Raw genomic sequence first — 23614 nt, forward strand, 5'->3', positions numbered from 1 at the left:
TTAAAAAAAGAAAAAGAAAACCAAGGCTGGAGGCAATATAATTCTGGACTTGAAGCTGTATAACAAAGCTGTAGCCATCAAAACAGTATAGTATTGGCACAAAAACACACACATAGATCAATGGAACAGAATTGAGAACCCAGAAATGGACCCACAGACTTATGGCCAACAAATCTTTGACAAAGCAAGAAATGATATCCAATGGAATAAAGTCTCTTCAGTGAATGGTGTTGGGAAAACTGGACAGTGACAGGCAGAAGAATGAACCTGACCACTTACACCATACACAAAATTATATTCAAAATGAATGAAAGACCTAAATATGAGACAGGAAATCATCAAAATCCTACACAGAAAACAGGCAACAACCTCTTTGACCTCTGCTGCACAAACTTCTTACTAGACATGTCTCTAGAGACAAGCAAAAATGAACTATTGGGACTTCATCAAGATAAAAACTTCTGCACTGCAAAGGAAATAATCAGCAAAACTAAAAGGCAACTGATCGAATGGGAGAAAATATTTGCAAATGACGTATCAGATGAAGGATTAATATCTAAAATCTATACAGAACTTATCAAACCCTACACCTGAAAAACAGGTAGTCTAGTGAAGAAATGGGCAGAAGACATGACTAGACACTTTTCCAAAGACATCCAGATGGCTAACAGACACATGAAAAGATGCTCCACATCACTCATCATCAGGAAATACAAATCAAAACCACAATGAGATATCATCTCACACGTGTCAGAGTGGCTAAAATTAACAACTCAGGAAACAATAGATGTTGATGAGGATGTGGAGAAAGGGGAACTCCTTTGCAGTTAGTGGGAATGCAAACTGGTATAGCCACTCTGGAAAACAGTATGGAGTTTCCTCAAAAAATTAATTGCACTACTAGGAATTTATCCAAAGGATTAAAAAATGCTGATTTGAAAGGGCACATGCACCCCAATGTATACAGCAGCACTACTGACAACAGCCAAATTATGGAAAGAACCCAACTGGCCATTGACTTACGAATGGATAAAGAAGACATGATATATATATATATCATATATATATTCCACAATTCAATATTACTCACCGATAAAAAGGAATGAAATCTTGCCATTTGCAACAACATGGATGGAAGTAGAGCAAAATAAATCAGTCAGAGAAAAACAAATATATGGCATCACTAGTGAATTTAAAAAATAAAACAGATGAACATAGGGGAAGGGAAGGAAAAATAAGATAAAAACAGAGAGGGAGGCAAACCATAATAGATTCTTAAATATAGAGAACAAACTGAGGGTTGATTGATGGAAGGGTGTTGGGGGGGGGGGGATGAGCTAAATGGGTAATGGGCATTAAGGAGAGCACTTGCTGGGATGAGCACTGGGTGTTATATGCAAGTGATGAATCACTAAATTCTACTCCTGAAATCATTACTACACTATATGTTAACTAACTTGGATTTAAATAAAAAAAAAAAAAAACCCTGGGTTCCGATTGTAGTAAGGATGTCAAGATGGCCCCACTTCCCCCATACATACAATAGGGGCTAGATGACATAACCTAATAATCATAGGTCAGGTAGATAAAATTATTATAATGAGCAGGAGGGTCAGAGAGGAAGGACCATCTATAAGAGTTGTGGAATAGTTAACTCCTGCATAGGTTGAGCTGATGCCACATGGTCCAAGGCCCCGTGTATCACATTGTTAGCACAGACCATTGTGGTACGCCTCAAGGGCTCCAGGTGAACAAAGACAGGCCTGACAGTCCAAGGACTTAGAAATTACCTTCCAGAAACTGAGAGAAAAGGGCCAACTTTTCTCTGGACAAGAAGAGTTAATTTTCTCCCCAGCACTTTTGATCCACAGGTACCCCTACCCTTCTGTTGTGCCAACTTCAGACCAAACTGGGTGTCTGAGCATTGCTGGAGAAAATCACTGGACTGTGCAGGTGTGGGTCACTACAAATTCATGGTCTTCAATTTCAATCGCCTCTTCAATGCCACACATTTTACTTGTTATGCCAAATTGTCATGCTATACTCACCACCTACCCTGTCACCTCTTCCTCCCTCAGTTTAAGCAAACTTGGTCTAAGGTCATCAAGTTTGGTTTTGTTCAACTATAAATTCCATAGGATGAAAAATTATCCATATCCAAGCCCCTGTTACTTTTTTCACTTTAAAATTAGAAAAGCAACTGAAGTTCTTCCTATTTGAGGTCATAATTCCATAGATCCTTTAGCTCTTTACCCTCCAATTTCTTTTAGGATCTTACTTCATCAGTCACCTCTTCCCCTAATGTTCTCTTTCTACTAGTTCCCTGCTGTCACACTCTAGATACTTAGGCTTCTGTGATCCTCTCCCTGTGGTGACATCTCCTTTGGTACTTTGTATTCCTTTAACTTCTGAGCAATTTCTTCCTATATAACTTTTTCAAACTTCTCAAAAGAATAGCAGATAGTCACTGCCACCGCTTTGTTTCCAAATATAGTTGTGAAATCAATTACCCTGATGTTACGTCTGACAAATGCCAAAATGATATTACATTAAAAAGAGATATTTTCTGCAATTAGAGTTTTCTTAAAAAGCTTTTGATTCTACCTTCTTCAAAGCTAGAACATTTAATTCTTAGTGGTTCTACTTCCTGCTCTCCCTCATTGACTCCTCAGTCCCCTGCAATCTTGATTTTGCCTACCGTCTTTCACTAAAACTGGTCCCATCAAGGTTACCCCTAACTGCCAAATTCCACTGTCATTTCGTCAGTCTTTTTTGAAATGATTTCCTTGGCTTCTATGTTGCCACACTCACCTGGGTCTGTACATTCTCTGATCACTCTCTCCTTGTCTTCCTGTTCCTGTTCAATGTAGCTGCCCCCAGGGCTTGCCCTGAGCCCTCTATTCTTTTATTGGATGTTTCTATCCTCTTTGAAGGTTTTAGGTAACATTTATATGCCAATGACTCCCAAATTTATATCCCAGTTTTATCTATTGAGTTTTAGATACCAATGTATGTTGGCTAGAGGCACAATGATATTGCTGCCTCTGCTTGTCTAAGACTGAACACATCACCCTGATTCTAACCCTAGAAATATCAAAATATCTCTAAATTAGAAGACCCCTAGACATCTGATCACTCAAGATAGAAACTTGGGAGTCACTCCTGGCTTCTCTTTGTGCCTTGTCTTCTTCCAACATTGCCGTTGACCTCTTCCGATCCCTTTAACTACATCTCTGGCCTCTCCCAACCACATATTCTCTACCTGTTATAATCTACATATGAATTTATTTTGCTATTTATGTTGTGGCTCTGTGCCTTTTTAGAAATTTCTTTTGGAATGCCTTTTCCTACTTTTCAGGCCTTTTAAATTTCTATTTATCTTTTGGTTTTAGATTTTCATTCTGCCATCCTTATCATATTATTTACTATTCTGAGCCTTGGGTCATCTCACAAGTATGCTTTAGAGGGCTATAATTAAGTCACTGATACAAAGATGTTGAGATGGAGAGGGTGACAGAACACCAGCGCATCCTGCTAGAAACCTGCCTCCAGGTTAAGAGTGATCCTCTAACCAATAATATTCATCCACAAGTGAAACACCTAACTGCAATTTTATCCTTCTCAAATTTCATGTATTTACCCCAAGGGATGGGATGTTTCTAAAATAAAGCCATACTATATTTTCCCTATTCAACAGTATGGAGCACTGATGTTACAAGTCACAGAAATATAATCTTTTTCTGGATGACTCTGAAAAAAGTAGTTGACTGTAATAACTGAAAAAGGAAAATAAAAAATGGCTTCAGGCATGTCTACCAGCAGGGCTCAAGTGATGGCATCAGGTTTCAATCTCTTGTTCACATCTTGGCTCTTCCATTGCTCTGTCAAACTCCCCACATGGTGGCAAGATGGCCAGTGGCAGCTCAGGCTGACCTCATCAACCCCTGCTGAATAAAAGAATACCTATTTATTTACAGCTCTGGCAAAAATTCAGGATTAGCTTGACTGCACTGATTTGTGTCCCATGTTTTTTTTTTTCCTGACTGAATCGTTATAACCAGGGGTGTAGGAAACACTGCTTGGCCACGACTCAATCTGGAGTGAGATTAGCAACCTCCAACCACATGGATGGAGAGTGTACCAAGGAAGTTCCCTCCTAGAAAACCGGTGCTATAACCAGAGGTGGAAGGCTGAACAGGCAAAAGCAATGGATGTTCAATACCTCCTCTTCTATTTCTCAGCTGTGGAGATGAGTGATATGCAGGAGTAGTTCTTCAGTTACACTCCAGGAATGGCATTAGTATCTGATTATGGTAGAAAGAATGGCTCAAAATAGATCATTTTGAAATCAAATCACCATTTTGGACAGGCATCCTTTAATATTTAATTAGTTTATAGCTAACTAGTGGCAATCCTGTGGTGATTTAAACCAGGCTGCCCTAGGTTCAAATCCTGGCTCAGCCCTTCCCTAGCTGTATGATTTTAGGACTCAACTTTGCTGAGTGTCAGTTTCAAGAACAAAAATACCACCTAAGAGTTGCTATGGGAATTAGCGATGATGTATATGAAACACTTAGCATAGTACTTAGCATGGGATACGCCATCAATCAATGAAATATAATTATTAATACAGCACATTAAGTTACCTTGGAGTAACTTTCAACTGGTTATTCTATTTTGTTATTTCATCAGAAATTAACATTGTATAAAGAACGTGATTCCTAATCTATAAACTGTGGAATTCAAGAAATACAATAATCATTAACATAATTTCTATTCAGAAGCCCCATTCTCTTAGGGCAGAAAAAATTAATTTCAATCAATTTGGAAATCCCTCCCCCTACCATAATTTTCTGGAGCAGACCTAATTTCCAGGGGGCTTGAACTGCTTAACTCCTCTTCTCCTTCAGCCTTTTGTACACTAGAACTTCACTGTCTTAGCTGCAACTTCATTTTTAGTACCCACAGATTGTTGCTAAGATTTGTCTCTTGCACATCCAATCGGCCCCTTCAGATCCAATGGGTCTTTTTAATATTCTTAAGCCAAACTTGGGGGCCAGGGGATAGGAGTCAGAGAGGATCATGGAAGTCTTTCTGCTGTATCTGGGCCACCCTCAGGCCAGGATTCTCCTTTGTAAGGCTGTTTCTAACCATGTTTGCCTAAATGAATCAAGCAGTTGTTTTCTGACATGGAGTTAAGTAGGGAACAAGGTCCTTTGCTTTTAGGTTTCTCGGACCTAGTTAGAGTCTTTCCATCCTTTCTAGCATTCAGAGTGCTAAAAATAATCTTTAAGACTTCCAGTATCTAAATCCATTTAAGACTTTACACCAACAGTCGTATTTGGAAATTCTTCACACCCAATGAAGATTAATTAAAACAGAATCATGCACGATCACTCATCAGAAGTCATCTTCCATCCAGATATTTAAAAAAACTCCAACCAGACTATGAAAAACATAGTACATACATATAACATATTGTGTAACTAAATAGGTCTTGTTCCTCCAACAACTTCAGGAGGCAATGAGCGCATAAGCAGAGCAAATGTGCTGGATAGTGAGGCAGGAACCAGCAAGCAGATGACAAAGCTTCTAGACTATTGTTCCTGTCTGTTACAGTGAACTTTAGTATTTTGACTATTATAACTACTTTGAATAAGAAAAAGTTAATACTAATAGTTAAACCTTTTTTCAAGTTTATTCTTTATTCCAGATCTATGATAGCGATAGTTTGCCTGGGTCTTAGGTCAAATATTTATTTTAAAATAGGCTATTCAGCCTTCAGCCCAAATGTTCTGAGCTCCTCTAAAATTATCTCCTCCTTACTGATTTTCTGGTAAAAACAGTAAAGAAACAAATGTTTTCCTTAAGTAGTTGTCTTCGGTACCCAAACTTCGAGGTCTTTGCTCTGTGATTAATACGGACATTTACCGTTTCTGGGTAAGTGTGAGTGACCCTCCTCTGCTGGCTTCTTCTGATGCCCTTGTTTCAGCCCTTCCCATATCTCCTTTTAAAAAGTAGTCTGTTTTAAAAAGTTGTCTGTTTTGGATCTTAAATTTCTCAACCAAATGATACATAAATTTCCAAGGTCTTCACACACATACTTGGCACTTGCGAGTTCTTAGGAAACTCAACGTGACAATGATCGCAAACCGACTGGAAAGTAAGCAAGTTGCCCGTTATGATTACAATCTTTCGTAGTTTTCAGAAAGCATCCTCATATTTTTGGAAAATTCAGCAGTTCGAAAGCCAAAGAGAAGATATAAGGTGCGCCCGGGGAACCAAAGTGCACACCTTATTTTTAAATTTTATTTAAGTTGTAAAATAAATACAGACCATATCATAGAAAATTCTACCAAACAAAGAAAAACCCGCACGCCACCGTCCGAAGGAAGCATTTACCTCACTAATAAATTCCTCCCGGCTTTCTCCCGCGCTCTCAGCACAAGCCTCTCACGACCTTGACCCTCGCGCGCAGCCGGAACCGCAGCGCTCGGGGCGGCGCTACTGCGCGCGGGTGCGCCGTAGCCATGGTAACCGCGGAAGCCGGGGGCCAGGGGAGCGGTGAGTCGGGGTCCGGTTCGGAGGGCAGCGCTGGGCGCTCGGGGTGGGGACCGGGGGGACGAATGGGCGTCTCCGCGTACTGCGGCTGGGGCAGGAGTGGGAGGCGAGTGGGCTTCGGCTGCGGCGTCCTCAGGGTTCGCCTCTTCCCCGAGCGTTCCCTAGCGGCCCTCGCGCCGCGGACAGCCTCGGGGATCCCGGGGCGGGGGGTCCCTCAGGGATTCGGGCCAGAAGGCGGACTCGCGTGTGCAGAAGTGACTGGCCCCGCCAGGCTTCCTGGGACGCGCCGTGGGGCCACCACTCTGTTTCCTCTTCTTCAGGCCTTCCTTTGTTTAACCCTCGGGGCCCAGGGCTGCCCTTTGGTGTCTTCTTGAGCTGGGACTTAAAATCCTCCAGGGAACGCGTTTTTTGAAGAAAAAATTCAATTAACTTAAAAGTCCCTTAAGATCTATTCATCTGTTATAACTCAAGCTTATGTGTCTCCTTGCACTTTTGTTTATGCTTCTTCTTCCCTGGATTGCCCTTTTCTCCTCATTTTGAGACTCCTACTCTTCATGATGAGGAGTCACCACTTCTGGGAAGCCTTTTCCGAACCTCCTGCCTCCCGAGTATAATTTAGCTGTCCAGACTCTCTACTCTGAAAGCTCTCTTTATCTCCATCGTATCCCTTATCTCACTCTATCATTGCTGTTTACTTACTTGCGGCTTCCTGGGAATGGCCTATTGGGTAGAGACCATGGCCATTATTAGTACCTTAGCAGCCTGAAAAGACTTCACAATTTATAATTAAAAGGAAGAGTTATAGACTTGTTTCCCAACGCTATTTAAGTAAAGCAGAGTAGGTGCTATTCTCATTTCACACATAAGGAGAGGGAGTTCGGGGCACCTGCGTGGCTGTGTCGGTTAACCATCTGACTTCGACTCAGGTCATGATCTTGTGACTTGTGAGTTCCAGCCCCTCATCAGGCTCTGTGGTGACCGTTCAAAGCCTGGAGCCTGCTTCAGATTCTGTGTCTCCCCCTCTCTTTGCCCCCCTCCCATACTCATGCGCTGTCTCTCAATAATAAATAAACGTTTTAAAACGTTTTCAAATAAAAAAGGAGAGGGAGTTCAGAAAAGTCACATTATTAATAAATACAAAAGTAAAGACTAAAAGCATGGTCCTTCTGACTCACAGAAGTGAGGCGCCCCTCACTCTTAAAAAATTCCTGATCCCAGGGCCCTTGGGTGGCTCAGTCGGTTAAGTGCCTGGCTCTTGATTTCCTCTCAGGTCATGATATGGTTAGTGGGATGGAGTCCTGTGTAGGGCTCTGTGCTGTCTGTGTGGAGAATCCCTGTGCTTGGGATTCTCTCTCTCTTTCTCCCTCTCTACACCTCCCCCATGATCTCTGTTTCTCAAAATAAATAAATAAACTTTGAAAAAAAATTACTGGTCCCATGGGAATGCACACTGGTGCAGCCACTCCTGAAAACAGCGTGGAGGGTCCTCAAAAAATTAAAAATAGAACTACCCTATGATTCACCAATTGCACTACTAGGTATCTATCCAAGGGATACAGGTGTGCTGTTTTGAAGGGGCACATGCACCCCCATGTTTATAGCAGTATTATCAACAATAGCCGAAGTATGGAAAGAGCCCAAATGTCCATCAATGGATGAATGTATAAAGAAGATGTATAAATGTATAGATACAATGGAGTATTACTCTGCAATCAGAAAGAGTGAAATCTTGCCATTTGCAATAACATGGGTGGAACTAGAGGGTATTATGCTAAGTGAAATTAGTCAGAGAAAGACAAATACATAACTTCACTAATATGAGGACTTTAAGATACAAAACAGATGAATATAAGTGAAGGGAAGCAAATATAATATAAAAACAGGGAGGGGGGCAAAACATAAGACTCTTAAATATAGAGAACAAGCAGAGGGTTACTGGAGGGATTGTGGGAGGGGCAATGGGCTAAATGGGTAGGGGTTTTAAGGAATCTACTCCTGAAATCATTGTTGTACTATATGCTAACTAACTTGTATGTAAATTTAAAAAATAATAACATTCACATTAGAGGATGAATTAAAAGGCCCTGTAAATTTGTCAATGTCCACAGTATATTTTTATTCTACATGTAATAATTGAGTAACTCCTTATAAATTCCATAATGCATTATACATCAAGAGAGGAGTCCATCATTCTTTGTGAGACTGTCATAATAAATCAACTGAAGTCATTTCATCTTAAAAAACATTACTGATCCCAGAGCGCTTTCCTTTATGTGTGTTTTAGCTAGACATACAGTAAGCATTAAAAATATAAAAAGAATTAGAAATTACAACAGAATTAAAAATATATTAATTCTTTTAACAATAAAAATATAAACCCATTGTATGTTAGATCTAAATTACATATTTATCATGGAAAACAAGTTTTTCTAAAACAAAAATATTAGGAAGTTGAGTTAAATATTTCAATATATAGAATATCAATAAAAAGAAGGAAGGAAAAGCTATATTATTATGATCATGCGATTAGTACTTATATTCACAGTAAAAATATTGTAAAATAGTCTAAAACTTCAATGTTGTAAGAAGAAAAAACTCATAAAATATAGAATATGCTCTGTCTTCAAAAGACAATATGGACATGGTCATCAATAGACATCACATGTATGACAGGAGCGTTTACTTTTATGCTCCCGATGAGATGTTGTCTTTCAAAAGCCCTTGAAGACTTCACTTTGTCCTTTTCTTTCAGAAAGACTGATCTCAGTTTAGTCTAGATTTAGACTAGAATAATTTTGAGGGTTTGACTATAGACCAGAGGGGCTTAAGTCCTAGGACTTAGTCCTAGTCCACTGGTCTCAAAGTATGGTCTGAGGGTTCCCTGGGGATCCTTACAATATTTTTCAGGGAGATTACTAATAAAGCTATCTTCATATGAATTTTTCACATTATTTGCCTTTGTGCTCTAGCTCTCTCACATGTTACAGTGGTTTTCTGGAGGCTCTAGGACCTGTGATATCACAACTTTGCATGTCATGGCAGGGAGTGCAGAAGCAGACATTTGAACCAGTGGCTTTTCTATTAAGCCAGACATTAAAGAGATTTGTAAGTATATAAAATAATACCACTCTTCTCATCAACGTTTCCTTGTGAAATATACTTATTTTCCATAAGCTATATTTTATATATTAACGTGTAATTGTTTTAAGATGAACTAATAAACATTTTAAAGATTTCTTAAATTTTCATTTCTCATATGGTAAATATTTTTTCTAATATGGTAAATATTGGTAGATATAACTCACATAAAAATTTGGGGAGTTCTTCATTTTTAAGAGTGTAAAGAGCCCTGATTACCAAGGAATTTGAGAACTGATATCCTAATCATGTTTATTGTGGTCTGACTTGGAAATTAAGCTCCATTCAGGGTTTATCAAGGGGAGCTTTGAGTATTCTGGCCTGAATCATATTTCCGGAGTTGATCTAGTTTATTTATAAATCTCTGAATTAACTTGGGACCAGACTGATCTCTAGATACAGAATAATCTGTCTGTAATCAAGTGTTTGATGGTGGTAGAATAGAAAACGATTTACTCACACCCTACATAGGACAATTGTGTATTAATGAAAAAGAAGAAATAATAGCATTACCGTCTTTGTTTTTGCTTCATGAATGCTTTTGCTGGGGATCATTATGATCCTGTAGTGATGATGATAAGGTTTGCGAACTGAATACCCACCGCATGCTTAGGATATGCATCATCTAATATACTCTAATTCTCAGAACAATCATAAAAACCAGATCCAGTGTTATTCCTACAAGAGATTAGGTAAATCACCAAGTATTATGCAGCTAACAATTGCAGGAGTAGATTGTGAACTCAAGTCTTTCTGATTCCAAAACCCATTGTTCTTGGCTGTGAAGAAAAGCAATAAGAATTGCAAGCTTGATGTTAAGAGTCATTGCACACATACATGTCAAGAATTCTGGTTAAATCTAAAAGTGACACAAGAGAAATAGAAGGCTTGATTCTTGTACCCACCCAGTTTACAACCTAATTAAGTAGGTATCTTTTATACTTGAAACAAACAAAAAATAATATAATACCATATTTGGTAGGTTGTAGGGTACAGACTGTATATAATGGCCTTTGAAGATCAGAGGAGGCAGAGACCCATGAACATTCTAGAGAGGAGTCAAGGAAAAATCTTAGGAAGAAAGTAGGTTTATAGCTTGGCCTAAATAGGATTTGGCTAGTAGGAATGGAGGAGAAAAAATAAAGTATTCTAGGCCTAGTAGCAGGAATATGTATGAGCTATAAATAGAATTTTCTCAGCATCTTCAAGGTCTCATATCTGGGCCCCTACTAGGCTAGTGAGGAAAAACATTTTAAACCATTTTGCTTCTGTTCTCTAAGGTTTGAATCTGGATATCTATAGCAGATATGTTCCAGAAGATCACAATGTTATTCATAGGGTGACAAAACAACTTACTGTGTAAGAAAAATAGATACCTCTGAGAGTAAAGGAGGATGCTATTAAAAATTCCAGCAGGGGAGCAGATGGAACTGGAACTACCCTGGGTACACTGAAACATATGTCACCCAAGCTATTAACCGCAAACACATGCTGTCTCACTTCTGCTCAATTGTCTCTTGTTGATTTTCTGGTACAGTCCCATAGAGGTTATTCAAAACTAATGTTTTTTCACAGTGTGGCTTGTATCCCATTAGTGGGTCATGAAATCAATTTGGTGGGTGACAACCAGCCTTAAAACATATAACAGAAATAAAAGCAAATCAGTATATTATATGTAGTAAGGATAAGTAGTATGTTGGTTAATAACAAACATGCAAGTATACCCCATAATGCAATGTTCCCAGGACAAAGTATCCATTACTACTGAACAATAAGTTATTAATAGAAGTTATATGTATATATTTACAAATGGAAAATTTAAACGAGATATCATAAACTAACATATACTATATAATGCAAATAAAAATTATATATACTAGGGACACCTAGGTGGCTCAGTTGGTTAAGTGTCTGACTTCATCTCAGGTCATGGTCTCCCAATTTGTGAGTTCGAGCCCCGTATTCGGCTTTGTGCTGGCAGCTCAGAGCCTGGAGCCTGCTTCACATTCTGTGTCTCCCTCTCTCTCTCTCTGCCCTTGCTTCCCCTCCCTTATGTTCATCTGCTTTGTATCTTAAATATCACATATGAGTGAAGTCATATGATATTTGTCTTTCTCTGACTAATTTCGCTTAGCAGAATACACTCTAGTTCCATCCACGTAGTTGCAAATGCCAAGACTTCACTCTCTTTGATTGCTGAGTAATACTCCATTGTATATATGTAAGTAAGTAAAATGTAAGTAGTGATGTAGCATGAAACTTCTGGGAAAGTGTAATTTCTTCCACTGGTTTGCAAGCATGTACACACACATTAGCTTGCACAGCTCACTTAGACCAGAAGGTGGGTGTCCTGTCCAAATACATATATGTTATTTAATATGTTGTATATAGTATATATAATTTTCCATATGAATCTACCCATGTTGATTTGTTTCTTCCTCTGTTCCTGTTGAAGTTACTGTTATAATTATTTTCAGCCAGTTAAGTATTTTCATCCCATCTATATTATCAGGTCACTAAAGAAATAAACAAACAAATACTGACTTGAGAGGATTTCTGCTACCTTTCCTATTCCCCCTCAGGTATTTTTGGAGTTCATGGAGCCAGACGGACCTCCAGAGTCAGAGAGCTCAGAAAGATCAATATCTTCCTCACAGCAAGAAGAAGATGAAGAAGAAGATGGTGATGATGAAGGAGAAGCGAAAGAACCGGAGGAAACAGCCACCCTTAATCCTCTCTTACAACCTGCTCTCACAGGGGATGTAGAAGGTCTGCAGAAGATTTTTGAGGATCCTGAGAACGCCCATCATGAACAGGCCATGCAGCTACTCTTGGAAGAAGACATAATTGGGAGAAATTTGTTGTATGCAGCTTGCATGGCTGGGCAAAGTGATGTGATTAGAGCTTTGGCAAAATATGGTGTGAACCTGAATGAAAAAACCACCAGAGGTATTCTGTCTTTTTTCACTCATTGGTATTACTTATGACTACCTAAAGATGCTATGCACTATATTTAAAGTTGGATAAATTTGTTGTGCCGGTGTATATTTTACATATATACATATGCATTTATATGCATATGTGGGTATGTGTATATATGATGATATAGCAAAGTAGTTAAGTACCTATACTGCACTCTTTAAATATATATCTATGTTTTAAGGGTTTTTTTTAATTTTTGAGAGAGAGAGACAGAGAGAGAGAGAGAGAGAGAGACAGCGTGAGCAGGGAAGGGTCAGAGAGAGAGGGAGACACAGAATCAGAAGCAGGCTCCAGATGCTGAGATAGCTGTCAGCACAGAGCCTGACACGGGGCTCAAACCCACAAACCCACAAAGATTGCGAAAATCTGAAATCTGAAAATAACAATGACTTCTAGCAAATAGGGAATATGCATTTAAAAACATTCAGTTTTTTTTAATGTTTATTTATTTTGAGATAGACAAGGGTGTGAGCAGGGGAGGGGTAGAGAGAGGGAGTCACGGAATCTGAAGCATTCTCCAGGCTCCAAGCTGTCAGCACAGAGCCCAATGCAGGGCTCAAATTCATGAATTGCAAGATCATGACCTGAGCCAAAGTCAGATGCTTAACCAACTGAGCCACCCAGGCGGCACCCCCCCACACCAAATTTAAAAAAAATATTTATTTATTTTTGAGAGAAAGAGAGACAGACTCTTAGAGGAGGAGGGACAGAGAGAGAGGGAGACAGAATCCAAAGCAGGCTCCAGGCTTTGAGCTGTTAGCACAGAGCCTGACGTGGGGCTTGAACTCACAAACGGTGAGATAATGACCTGAGCCGAAGGCAGACACTTAACTGACTGAGCCATTCAAGTGCCCCAGAAATATGTATTTTCTTAATGCTCCCATGGAATATTTTAATAAATTGATCACAATTAAGTCCATAAAGAAAGTCTCAACAGGGGCGCCTGGGTGGCTCAGTCGGTTAAGCCTCCGACTTCAGCTCAGGTCAGATCTCACGTTTGTGAGTTTGAGCCCCGCGTCAGGCTCTGTGCTGAGAGCTAGCTCAGAGCCTAGAGCCTGCTTCCGGTTCTATGTCTCCTTCTCTCTCTGCCCCTCCCCCTCTCATGCTCTGTCTCTCTCTGTCTCAAAAATAAATAAAACATTAAAAACAAAAAGAACGTCTCAACAAATATCAAAGAATCTTTATCATGCTGTCTTTGTTCTCTAATTACAATTAAATAAGATTAGAAAGAAGTAGCAAAAAGATAACTGAAAGCACCCTATAATTTTGGAAACAAAAGCACTTTTAAAATTATATGTTTGGGGCGCCTGGGTGGCTCAGTCGGTTGAGTCTCTGGCTTCAGCTCAGGTCAGATCTCATGTTCGTGGGTTCAAGACCCGCGTCAGGCTCTGTGCTGACAGCTAGCTCAGAGCCTGGAGCCTGCTTCCGGTTCTGCGTCTCCTCTCTCTGCCTCTTCCCCTCTCATGCTCTGTCTCTCTCTGTATCAAAAATAAATAAAACATTAAAAAAAATAAAGCAGTTAAAAAAAAATAAAAATAAAATAAAATTATATGTTGATCATAGAAGATACACTAGAAATTATAAAATATTTAGGTGACAAGACGATCCATCTATGTCACAATCTGTGGAATAAAACTAAAATTTAAATTCTAGTTTAATACATATAATAGAAGAAACATTAAAACCATAGGCAAGGCAAGGAATTTAACTCAAGGAGTTTGAAAAAAAGTACAACTGAGTAATCCAAAGAAAGTGGAAGACAAGTAGGAAAAAAGTAGAAGTAATGACATTGAAAATAAAGAAACAATAGAGAGGATCAACAAAACCAAAATTGGTTTTGGGTACATTGAAACACAGGTCACCCAAGCTATTAAATGCAAACACATGCTGTTTAACTTCTGCTAAATCTGTCTTGTTGATTTGTAGTGAAGTTGTATGATATTTGTCTTTCTCTGACTAATTTTGCTTACCATAATACACTCTGGTTCCATCCATGTTGTTGCAAATGGCAAGATTTCAATCTTTTTGATTGCCAAGTAATATTCCATTGTGTATATATACCACAGCTTTATCATCAGTCAATGGACACTTGGGCTGTTTCTATAATTTGGCTATTGTAGATAATGTTGCTATAAACATTGGGGTACATGTGTCACTTTGCCTTGGTATTTTAGTGTTTTTTGGATAAATATCTAGTAGTGCAATTGCTGAATCCTAGGACAGTACTATTTTTAACTTTTTGAATAACTTCCAGACTGTTTTCCAGAGCGGCCGCACAAGTTTGCATTCCCACCAGCAGTGCATGAGGTTTCCCTTTTCTCCACACCTCACCAACATCTGTTGTTTCATGTGTTGTTGATTTGTGAGGTGATATCTCATTGTAGTTTTGATTTGTATTTCCCTGATGATGGGTTATGTGGAGCATCTTTTCAGGTGTCCATATGTCTTCTTTTAAAAGTGTCCATCCATGTCTTTTGCCCATGTTTAAATTAGATTATTCATTTTTTGGATGTTGGGTTGTATAAGTTCTTTATATATTTTGGATACTAACTCTTTATCAGATATGTCATTAGCAAATATCTTCCCCCATTCCATAGATTGACTTTTAGTTTTGTTGATTGTTTCCTTCGCTGTGCAGAAGCTTTTTATTTTGATGCAGTCCCAATAGTTTAGTTTTGCTTTTGTTTTCCTTGTCTCCAGAGACAACAACTAGAAAGAAGTTGCTGAAGCTGATGTTAAAGAGATTACTGCCTGTATTTTCTTCTAAGATATTTATGGTTTCCTGTCTCACATCTAGCTCTTTTATCCATTTTGAATTTATTTTGTGTATGGTGTAAGAAAGTGGTGCTGTTTCATTTTTTTGCATATTGCTGTCCAGTTTTCCCAGCACCATTTCTTGAAGAGTCTGCCTTTTTTTTTCCATTGAATATTCTTTCCTACTTTGCTGAAGATTAACAGGGTATAGTTATAGGTTCATTTCTGGGCTTTCTGTTCAGTTCCATGGATCTGTGTGTCTATTTTTGTGCCACTACCATACTGTTTTAAACAACTACAGCTTTATAATATAACCCAAAGTCCAGAATTGTGATGCCTCCAGCTTTGCTGTTTTTGTTTGTTTGTTTGTTTGTTTTACAAGGTTGCTTTAACTATTTGAGGTGTTTTGTTGTTACATCCTCCTGACTTCTGGTCTTTTGGGAAATGCCTTGTTTTCTTATTAGGCCAAGGACAGATCTCTGTAGTTTGTTGTTTATTGATTATGGAACCTCTTCTGGTTCTGGACAGGCTTTTGTCACTAACCTGACCGTCCTCAAGCAGGCATGGCCAGAAAGAATTACCATTTAAAAATTTCTCTCCATGTAAAATCAGCAAACATTTATTAAAGGTGGAGGAACAACCAGGCTTTGTGATGAGGGCTCGGGTTATAGAAAGATGAATGAATACAGCCTTGGACAAGTTCACAGTTTAGCAGAAAACAAATATGTAAATAAGTAATTACTATATGGTGGGATAAAGTGTGAGATCGCTTAGAGGAGAGATAGGTCAACTTTACCTGGAAGTATTGGGCACAGTCAGGGAAGGTTTCACAGAGGGGGCAATATTTATATTAAATCCTGAAGAATAACAAAGAGTTTACCAGAGAAAGGAGACCTGAGGGATAGGGCATGGCAGGCAGTGTCATAATCAAAATATCAGATTTTAGTATTACAATATTGCTCATATTCTGGAATACCTACCCACTATTTTAGGTAACTGAAACACTGGTCTTTTTATAGGTATAATAGTATTATTTGGTATTTTAAAGAAAATGACAACTGAGACATAGATTGAGAACAATATTAATAATTTAATTGCTCAATGTATACAAAAAGTCTACACATTTAGATGGTCCATATTGTGGTTTTGCAAAATTTCTGTTGTAAGAATAATTTGAGTCCAAAAACTTCCCAACTACGTAAAAGGCGAATCTCATCATTCTGAAATTGATCAGAAAACAAATGGAATCTCTCTCTGTACATGAAGAAATTAAAAAAGACAAATATGAACCAACAGTATTTTTCCTGGGGACTATATTAGAGCTTACTCTTAATAAAAAGATCGCCATGTTTGCAAAAGAGCAAAAAGCTGTTCAGAGATTTCTCTCTTCAAATTAGAGGTGAGATAATTTGAAGAAAACCACTTCGTTTTGGTTTATAACCACCTCCAACTAATGTTGAGTGAGAAAAACTTCAAAGCTAAAAAAGTTCGTACAAATACCTTGGTGATACTGTTGAGACATTTAGACAAATCGAATAATGTTTCAATTGAAATTTTCATGATTAATTCCATTTCTTTATTTTTAGTTTTTTTCCTTAATTTTTAAAGTTTTATCTGACAATTTATATTGCTAATAGAATGAAAATATACACTTAACATTTCTATTTCATATGTATGCTTTTGTTTGATATCTTATGTTTATACATTTTCATATTTAAAATGTATTAAATAGTTTCACTAATTAAAAAATGAATTGTGAACTCCATTTTATAAAATACCAGTATTAATACTAAGTAAGCATTAAAGTTATACTGGTATTATTTTATTCCATTACTGTAATTATTACTTCAGGTCGAAAAAAACACAGCATATGCAAAGTTGTAGAGGCATGAAACAATATGATTTGGGAAATTCAAAGAGTCTGGTAGTGTTGGTGGTAGGCAGGTTGTGAGAAATATTCTAGATAGGTGAGTATTTTTCTTCATGGCCCATTTTACTTGTTTTTGACTCATCATCCCCATTGTTGGACTTCGATCTTACCATATACCTTCATTAATTTATAGCAACCCTGGGGGTGTCTGGGTGGCTCAGTCAGTTGACTGTCTGACTTCAGGTCAGGTCATGAGTAATCTCATGGTTTCAGACAGAGCCCACCTTGGATCCTCTGCCTTCCCCTTCCCACTCACTTGCTCTCTCTCTCTCTCTCTCTCAAAAATAAATAATTTAACATTAAACAAAAACCAACTTATAGCAACCCAAAGAAAAATACTTATCTTCTCTGCTCTTTTATTCTCTTATCTATAAAGGAGAACAATGCCAGTGCCTACCTTATAGGATTGTAGTGACTGGCTAACAGTGCCTGTATGGAGGAAGAGATTCCTTTTCTTGTCTGATTTTTTGTCTTGCTATGAACTACCTCCTCAGTTGACTCCCTCTCTAGTAACCGGTTATCTTCCACAAGGAGATTATTTTTCTCTTAGAATTGACCCTAATCCTTTCCAGTTCCATTTATGGTACCTTTCTTGCTACTGGGATTTCTAACAGGTGGACTTCTATATCCCTCTCTTGGGAGCCAGTACTCATTGACATTACAGGAGGATGTTAGGAAAATCCCTTTCTCATCTGGATGCTTTCGAAATCATCTTACTTAAATATTTTTCTTCTGGGAAGGCAGTGGGGTTAATGTACTACAAGTATTCTGTGTGTTTCTTTCTGGAAAACAGGCCATCTTCAACAAGGGAAAACACATGTAAATTTTTGGTTAAAAGCCTATTTCTATTTAGAATTTTTTTCTTATTTTTAAACTATGTATATTAAATAGGGGGGGGGGGAATTAGAGGTTACCAGTGGCCTATAACATCAGCCTTGAGAAAAGCAGTAGAAGGAGCCAGAACATCTCACTTGGAATGGCCTCTTGTTCATGTTAGCATCATTTTGTCTGTAGATAGTGTCCCCCCGCCCCCCCAAATCAGGGCCCTGGACTTTTCAGCTCATTGAAGACTTCAGGCAGAAGGCAAGAACGAGGGTGGTATCAATGTATTTCTTGCCCCCACCCCCCATTTTGTAGAGGATAAAGGCACTATGAAATTCTTGGGCTGGATTCTATCTCTTGGTTTTTGAAACTTCTCACTTGTTGTGATACTAAAAAAAAAAAAATGGGATGCCTGGGTGGCTCGGTTGGCTAAGCAGCCGACTTCGGCTCAGGTCATGATCTCACAGTGCGTGGGTTCGAGCCCCGTGTCAGGCACTGTGCTGACAGCTAGCTCAGAACCTGGAGCCTGCCTCAGATTCTATGTCTCCCTCTCTCTCTGACCCTCCCCTGCTCAAACTGTCTCTCTCTGCCTCCCAAAAATAAATAAAAGACATAAAAAAAAGTCTTAATTAAAAAAAGTTTGGGCCAAAGAGGGGAGGTAATTCCAATCTTGGCTAATTCTGGAATAGTTACTTCATCTTTTGATTTCTTTTTTAGCCATTCTGGTTATGATGTCTTTAAGACAGAAGTAGTTTACAACTTGATGTAAAGCAGAACTGGGATTGTGGAAATATGGCAAGTAGGGAGCCAAGAAGACATTTCTGGAAGGAAGTAGAGGAATCATCAGTCTTTCTTTCCTTGCTGTACTCAGTGACAAACACTTAGGTGTTGTTTCCTACTACTTATAAACCCTTTATTTGGCAACAGACCTGGGTTTGAATCTTGCTTTGGCTGCTTACTAGTGGGCTTGGGCAAGGTATATTCTCTCTGAGCTTCACTTTCCTCTATATCTTTTAATGGGGCTAACATTACTGACTTCATAAAGTTAGGAAGGTGTTAAATGAAGTAGTAGTACCTAAAGTGCCCAGTACTTAATAGATTCAATACATCTATTCACTCTGCTCAGTTCTTCTTGTAGGAGTAGTACATGCCTCTTTGGCTAGTTAAATGAGTCATAAATATATCCTATGGTAGGCTGAAACCATGGACTTTTGACTTGATTTTTTTTTTAAGCCACTGTGAAAAAAATTTTAATGATACCTCCCTGTTTTTCACCCCCATAGTAGTTGCCTCAGTTAGTCTAAAAAACAGCTTTCTAATTGGATGGGTCATGATTTCAGTTTTAATTCAAGTGATTAATTTCCAAGGCACACCTAGTTGTCATAATTTATATGATTGTATTAACAATAATGCTAGCATGCAACTCCTATCAAAATAGCAGAGCATTCTCCACAGAGCTAAAACAAACAATCCTAAACTTTGTATGGAACCAGAAAAGACTCCAAATAGCCAAAGCAATCCTGACAAAGAAAACCAAAGCTGGAGGCAATACAATTCCAGACTTTAAGCTGTATTACAAAGCTGTAGTCATCAAGACAGTATGGCACTGGCACAAAAACAGACACATAGATCAATGAACAGAATAGAGAACCCAGAACTGGACCCACCAATATAAGGCCAACTGACAAAGCAGGAAAGAATATCCACTGGAAAAAAAAGACAGTCTCTTTAGCAAAGGGTGTTGGGAAAACTGGACAGTAACATGCAGAAGAATGAACCTGGACACTTTCTTACACCATACACAAAAACAAACTCAAAATGGATGAAAGACTTAAATGTAATACAAGAAGCCATCAAAATCCTAGAGGAGAAAGCAGGTCACAACCTCTCTGACATCAGCTGCAGCAGCTTCTTACTTTACAAGATAAAAAGCTTCTGCACAGCAAAGGAAACAATAGCAAAACTAAAAGGCGCCCAACAAAATGGGAGAAGATATTTGCAAATGATATATCAGATAAAGGGTTAATATCCAAAATCTATAAAGAACTTTTCAAACTCAACACCCAAAAAACAATCCAGTGAGATGGGCAAAAGACATGACTAGACACTTTTCCAAAGAAGACATCCAGATGGCTAACAGACACATCAAAGGATGCTCCACATCACTCACCATCAGGGAAATACAGATCAAGACCACAATGAGATACCATCTCACACCCATCAGAATGGCTAACATTAACTACTCAGGCAACCACAGATGTTGGTGCAGATGTGGAGAAAGAGGAACCCTTTTGCACTGCTGGTGGGAATGCAAACTGGTGCAGCAATATGGAGGTTCCTCAAAAATTAAAAAATAGAACTACTATGACTTAGCAATTGCACTAAGTATTTATCCAAGGGATACAGGTGTGCTATTTCAAAGGAGCACATGCATCCCAATGTTTATAGCAGCACGACTGACAATAGCCAAAGTATGGAAGGAGCCCAAATGTCCATTGGCTTATGAATGCATAAAGAAGATGTGTTACTCAGCTATCAAAAAGAATGAAAAATTGCCATTTGCACAACATGGGTGGAACTAGAGTGTATTATGCTAAGTGAAATAAGTCAGTCAGAGAAAGATATCATTTGATTTCACTCATGTGGAATTTAAGATACAAAATAGATGAACATAGAGGAAGGGAAGCAAAAATAATATAAAAACAGGGAGACAAACCATAAGGGAATCTTAAAAATATTTTTTATGTTTATTTTTGAAAGAGAGAGAGAGAGAGAGAGAGAGAGAGAGAGAGAGAGAGAAAGAGACAGAATGTGAGCAGGAGAGAGGCAGAGAGAGAGAGAGAGAGAGAGAGAGGGAGACACAGAATACGAAGTAGGCTCTAGGCTCCGAGCTGTCAGCACAGAGCCTGACTCAGGACTCGAACTCACGGACTGGAGAGCATGACCTGAGCCAAAGTTGGATGCTTACCCGACTGAGACACCCAGGTGTCCCCATAAGGAACTCTTGAATACAGAGAACAAACTAAGGGTTGCTGGAGGGGTCTTGGTTGAGGGGGATAGGATAAATGGGCAAGGGGCTTTAAGGAGGGTACTTGTTCAGATGAACACTGGGTGTTGCATGTTAAGTGATAAATCACTAAATTCTATTCCTGAAATCATTATTACACTGTATGTTAACTAACTTGGATTTAAAAATTTTAAAATAACAATAATGCTAGCAATTAGAGTTTGCTGAAAATCCCTTAGACTAAAGTTGTGGGTCTAATTGTGTTCCAAAATAGGTTACTTCTAGGCATGTTGCCATCTTCCTTAGAAATGTTGAAAAGCTCAGACTTCAGGCTCTCTGTGTTGGTGTCTTGCATCTATCATTTACTGGCTGTGTTTCTCAGGCAAGTTTCTGGACCTCAGTTTCCTTATCTGTAAAGTAGGGATTATAATAGTTCTGACCTCATAGGGTTTTTATGAACGAAATGAGTTTACTATATATAAAGTACTTAAAATAGTGCCTGGCCCACAGTAATTGTTCAGTGCTCAGTTGCCATTGTGATCTTTTGTTGAATAAAATAGCCTAAAACAGTGTAGTCTATTTGACCTGACCATCTTCATCCTATTTGTTAGGTTACACACTCTTACACTGTGCTGCAGCCTGGGGTCGTTTGGAAACTTTGAAAGCACTCGTGGAATTGGATGTTGATATAGAAGCTCTCAACTTCCAGGAAGAAAGAGCTCGAGATGTCGCTGCTCGGTATTCCCAGACCCAGTGTGTTGAATTCCTGGACTGGGCAGGTAAGGAAGCCCATAAGGTCGTAGTGTAACTGAACCAACCTGAGTTTGTTCCTTGGTGAGTCACAGATAGAAACTACACCCGGAAAGTTGTTGCACAAAGGAAACTTTATTTGCAGCAAATTAGGAGATCACAGGGAATAACGTCCAAAGCTGTGACTCCCCGAGCAAGGGTGGATGGGTTCCATTTATTTAGGGTTGAGATAAATATTTAAGAAGGGGATCCTTGTCATTGTAGAGGCAGACATCAAGATCCCACATGCACCTCAGGAAACAGGCCTACACATACACTGTATGCTATGTAAATGAGGCTCCTGCCCCTCCCTGGGTAGAGATTTTAGTATTATAATGAGGTAAAGGTAGTTGTCAGTCATTTTAGCGGTCACTCTGTGGTCCATCTGCACAGGCGTGAGTCAGAGGTTATGCACACGCTACTCTGCGTGGTCTGGGCTGGCTGGCGGTCTTTCAGGGCAGTTGCTATGACCTGAGGGGTGGTTTCGGTTTCCATTTGCCTGAGTTAAGAGATAAGCTGGAAAGGAGCTTAAGGAAAAATGTGCACCAGGGGTTGGTGAGTACAAGCAGGTGGGCAATAAAGGTCAGGTCTTGGGATCTAGCTGATGACAGTAGCAAATGGACTGAGTGATGGATTTTTTTTTTCCCTCTAGGAGTGAGAGGTTATACCATCAATAAAGCAAGAGATGATTAGCATTTTCACCTTTTGTCACCATGTTTTCAATGGCGGTGATAATGTGTAAAATCTCCCTTTTTTTTTCTTTTTTGCTATTTTGCTATTGACCTCCAACATTGAACTTAATAGAAACTGTATGTATTGAAAGCTGGTTAATTGACTAACATCTAACAATTTTACCAGTTATTTCCTATAAGAATATATACATATAGTATATATTCAGGGCCATTTTCTGAGAGATTTAGGTAGAGGGGACCATTCCTTAACTTTTTTTTATAGAAGGCATATTGAGTCATATATTTGCTTTCCTGGGTAGAAAGTTTTAATAACTTAAAATGATTTTCCAGGCAAAATCAATCTCTAACGTTAGAAGTTAGAATAGCAGTTACTTGCCTAGCATGAGGGGAACTTCTAGGATGTAGTGTTTTTTTCTTAATCTGGTTGCTAGTTATATGGTGTGTTCATATGTGCAAATTCATTGAGTTGTACATTTATAATTTTTGCAACTTTTCTGCATGAATGTTAATGCTTCAATCAAAGGCCAGAAAGCTATGTGCTGTCTTGAATTTTAGTGATATTTTGCTTAACTCATTTTCACAGCCCTGTTGAACAAAGCTTAGAGATTTCAGAAGATAATACCTGTGTAGCTGTGTATGTACCCACACTCTGGTTTTAAAAACCTAGCACTTAGGAAGTTCATGGCATTCATTTTGCATGTTTATCTGCACTTGTGCTTTCAGCAAGCATTTATTAAATGCCCACTATGAGCATAGCAATGTTGTAGGTACTGGTGGTTCCTTTCCTCTGGACATTTGTTAGGTGGGGATGATAAGCTATAGACACAAACAACAACATCAGAAAGACGATAAGTAAGAGTGAAAATCAGCAGAGCAGGTGGTAAGTGCTGTAGGATTGTCAGAGAACATGAAGTCTGAGCATGTTGGAGTTGAGCTGGG

At 38.8% G+C, this 23614-nt stretch overlaps 1 protein-coding gene and 1 long non-coding RNA gene across 3 annotated transcripts in view; one reads left to right on the forward strand and one right to left on the reverse strand.

The window, feature by feature from the left end:
* Nucleotides 1-3605: 3605 nt before the first annotated feature.
* On the reverse strand, nt 3606-6491 carry LOC115286617. Its single transcript, XR_003906168.1, has 2 exons — nt 6403-6491; nt 3606-3944 (listed from the first exon to the last, which is right to left on the reverse strand). It is a non-coding gene; the product is annotated as an uncharacterized LOC115286617 (long non-coding RNA).
* Nucleotides 6492-6522: 31 nt separating this feature from the next.
* Nucleotides 6523-23614, forward strand: part of ANKRD45 (ankyrin repeat domain 45) — a 39320-nt gene continuing 22228 nt past the window's right edge. Inside the window, exons 1-3 of one of the 2 annotated variants that reach the window (XM_029934967.1) lie at nt 6523-6564; nt 12282-12648; nt 21806-21973. In XM_029934967.1, coding sequence (XP_029790827.1) covers nt 12297-12648; nt 21806-21973 — 520 coding nt within the window. In that variant the 5' untranslated portion in view covers nt 6523-6564; nt 12282-12296. Of the gene's footprint in view, nt 6565-9537; nt 9667-12281; nt 12649-21805; nt 21974-23614 lie in introns of those variants that run through there. The other variant, XM_029934966.1, reaches the window with a different exon arrangement.

This window comes from Suricata suricatta, chromosome 3, assembly GCF_006229205.1.
Source record: "Suricata suricatta isolate VVHF042 chromosome 3, meerkat_22Aug2017_6uvM2_HiC, whole genome shotgun sequence".
NCBI lineage: Eukaryota > Metazoa > Chordata > Mammalia > Carnivora > Herpestidae > Suricata > Suricata suricatta.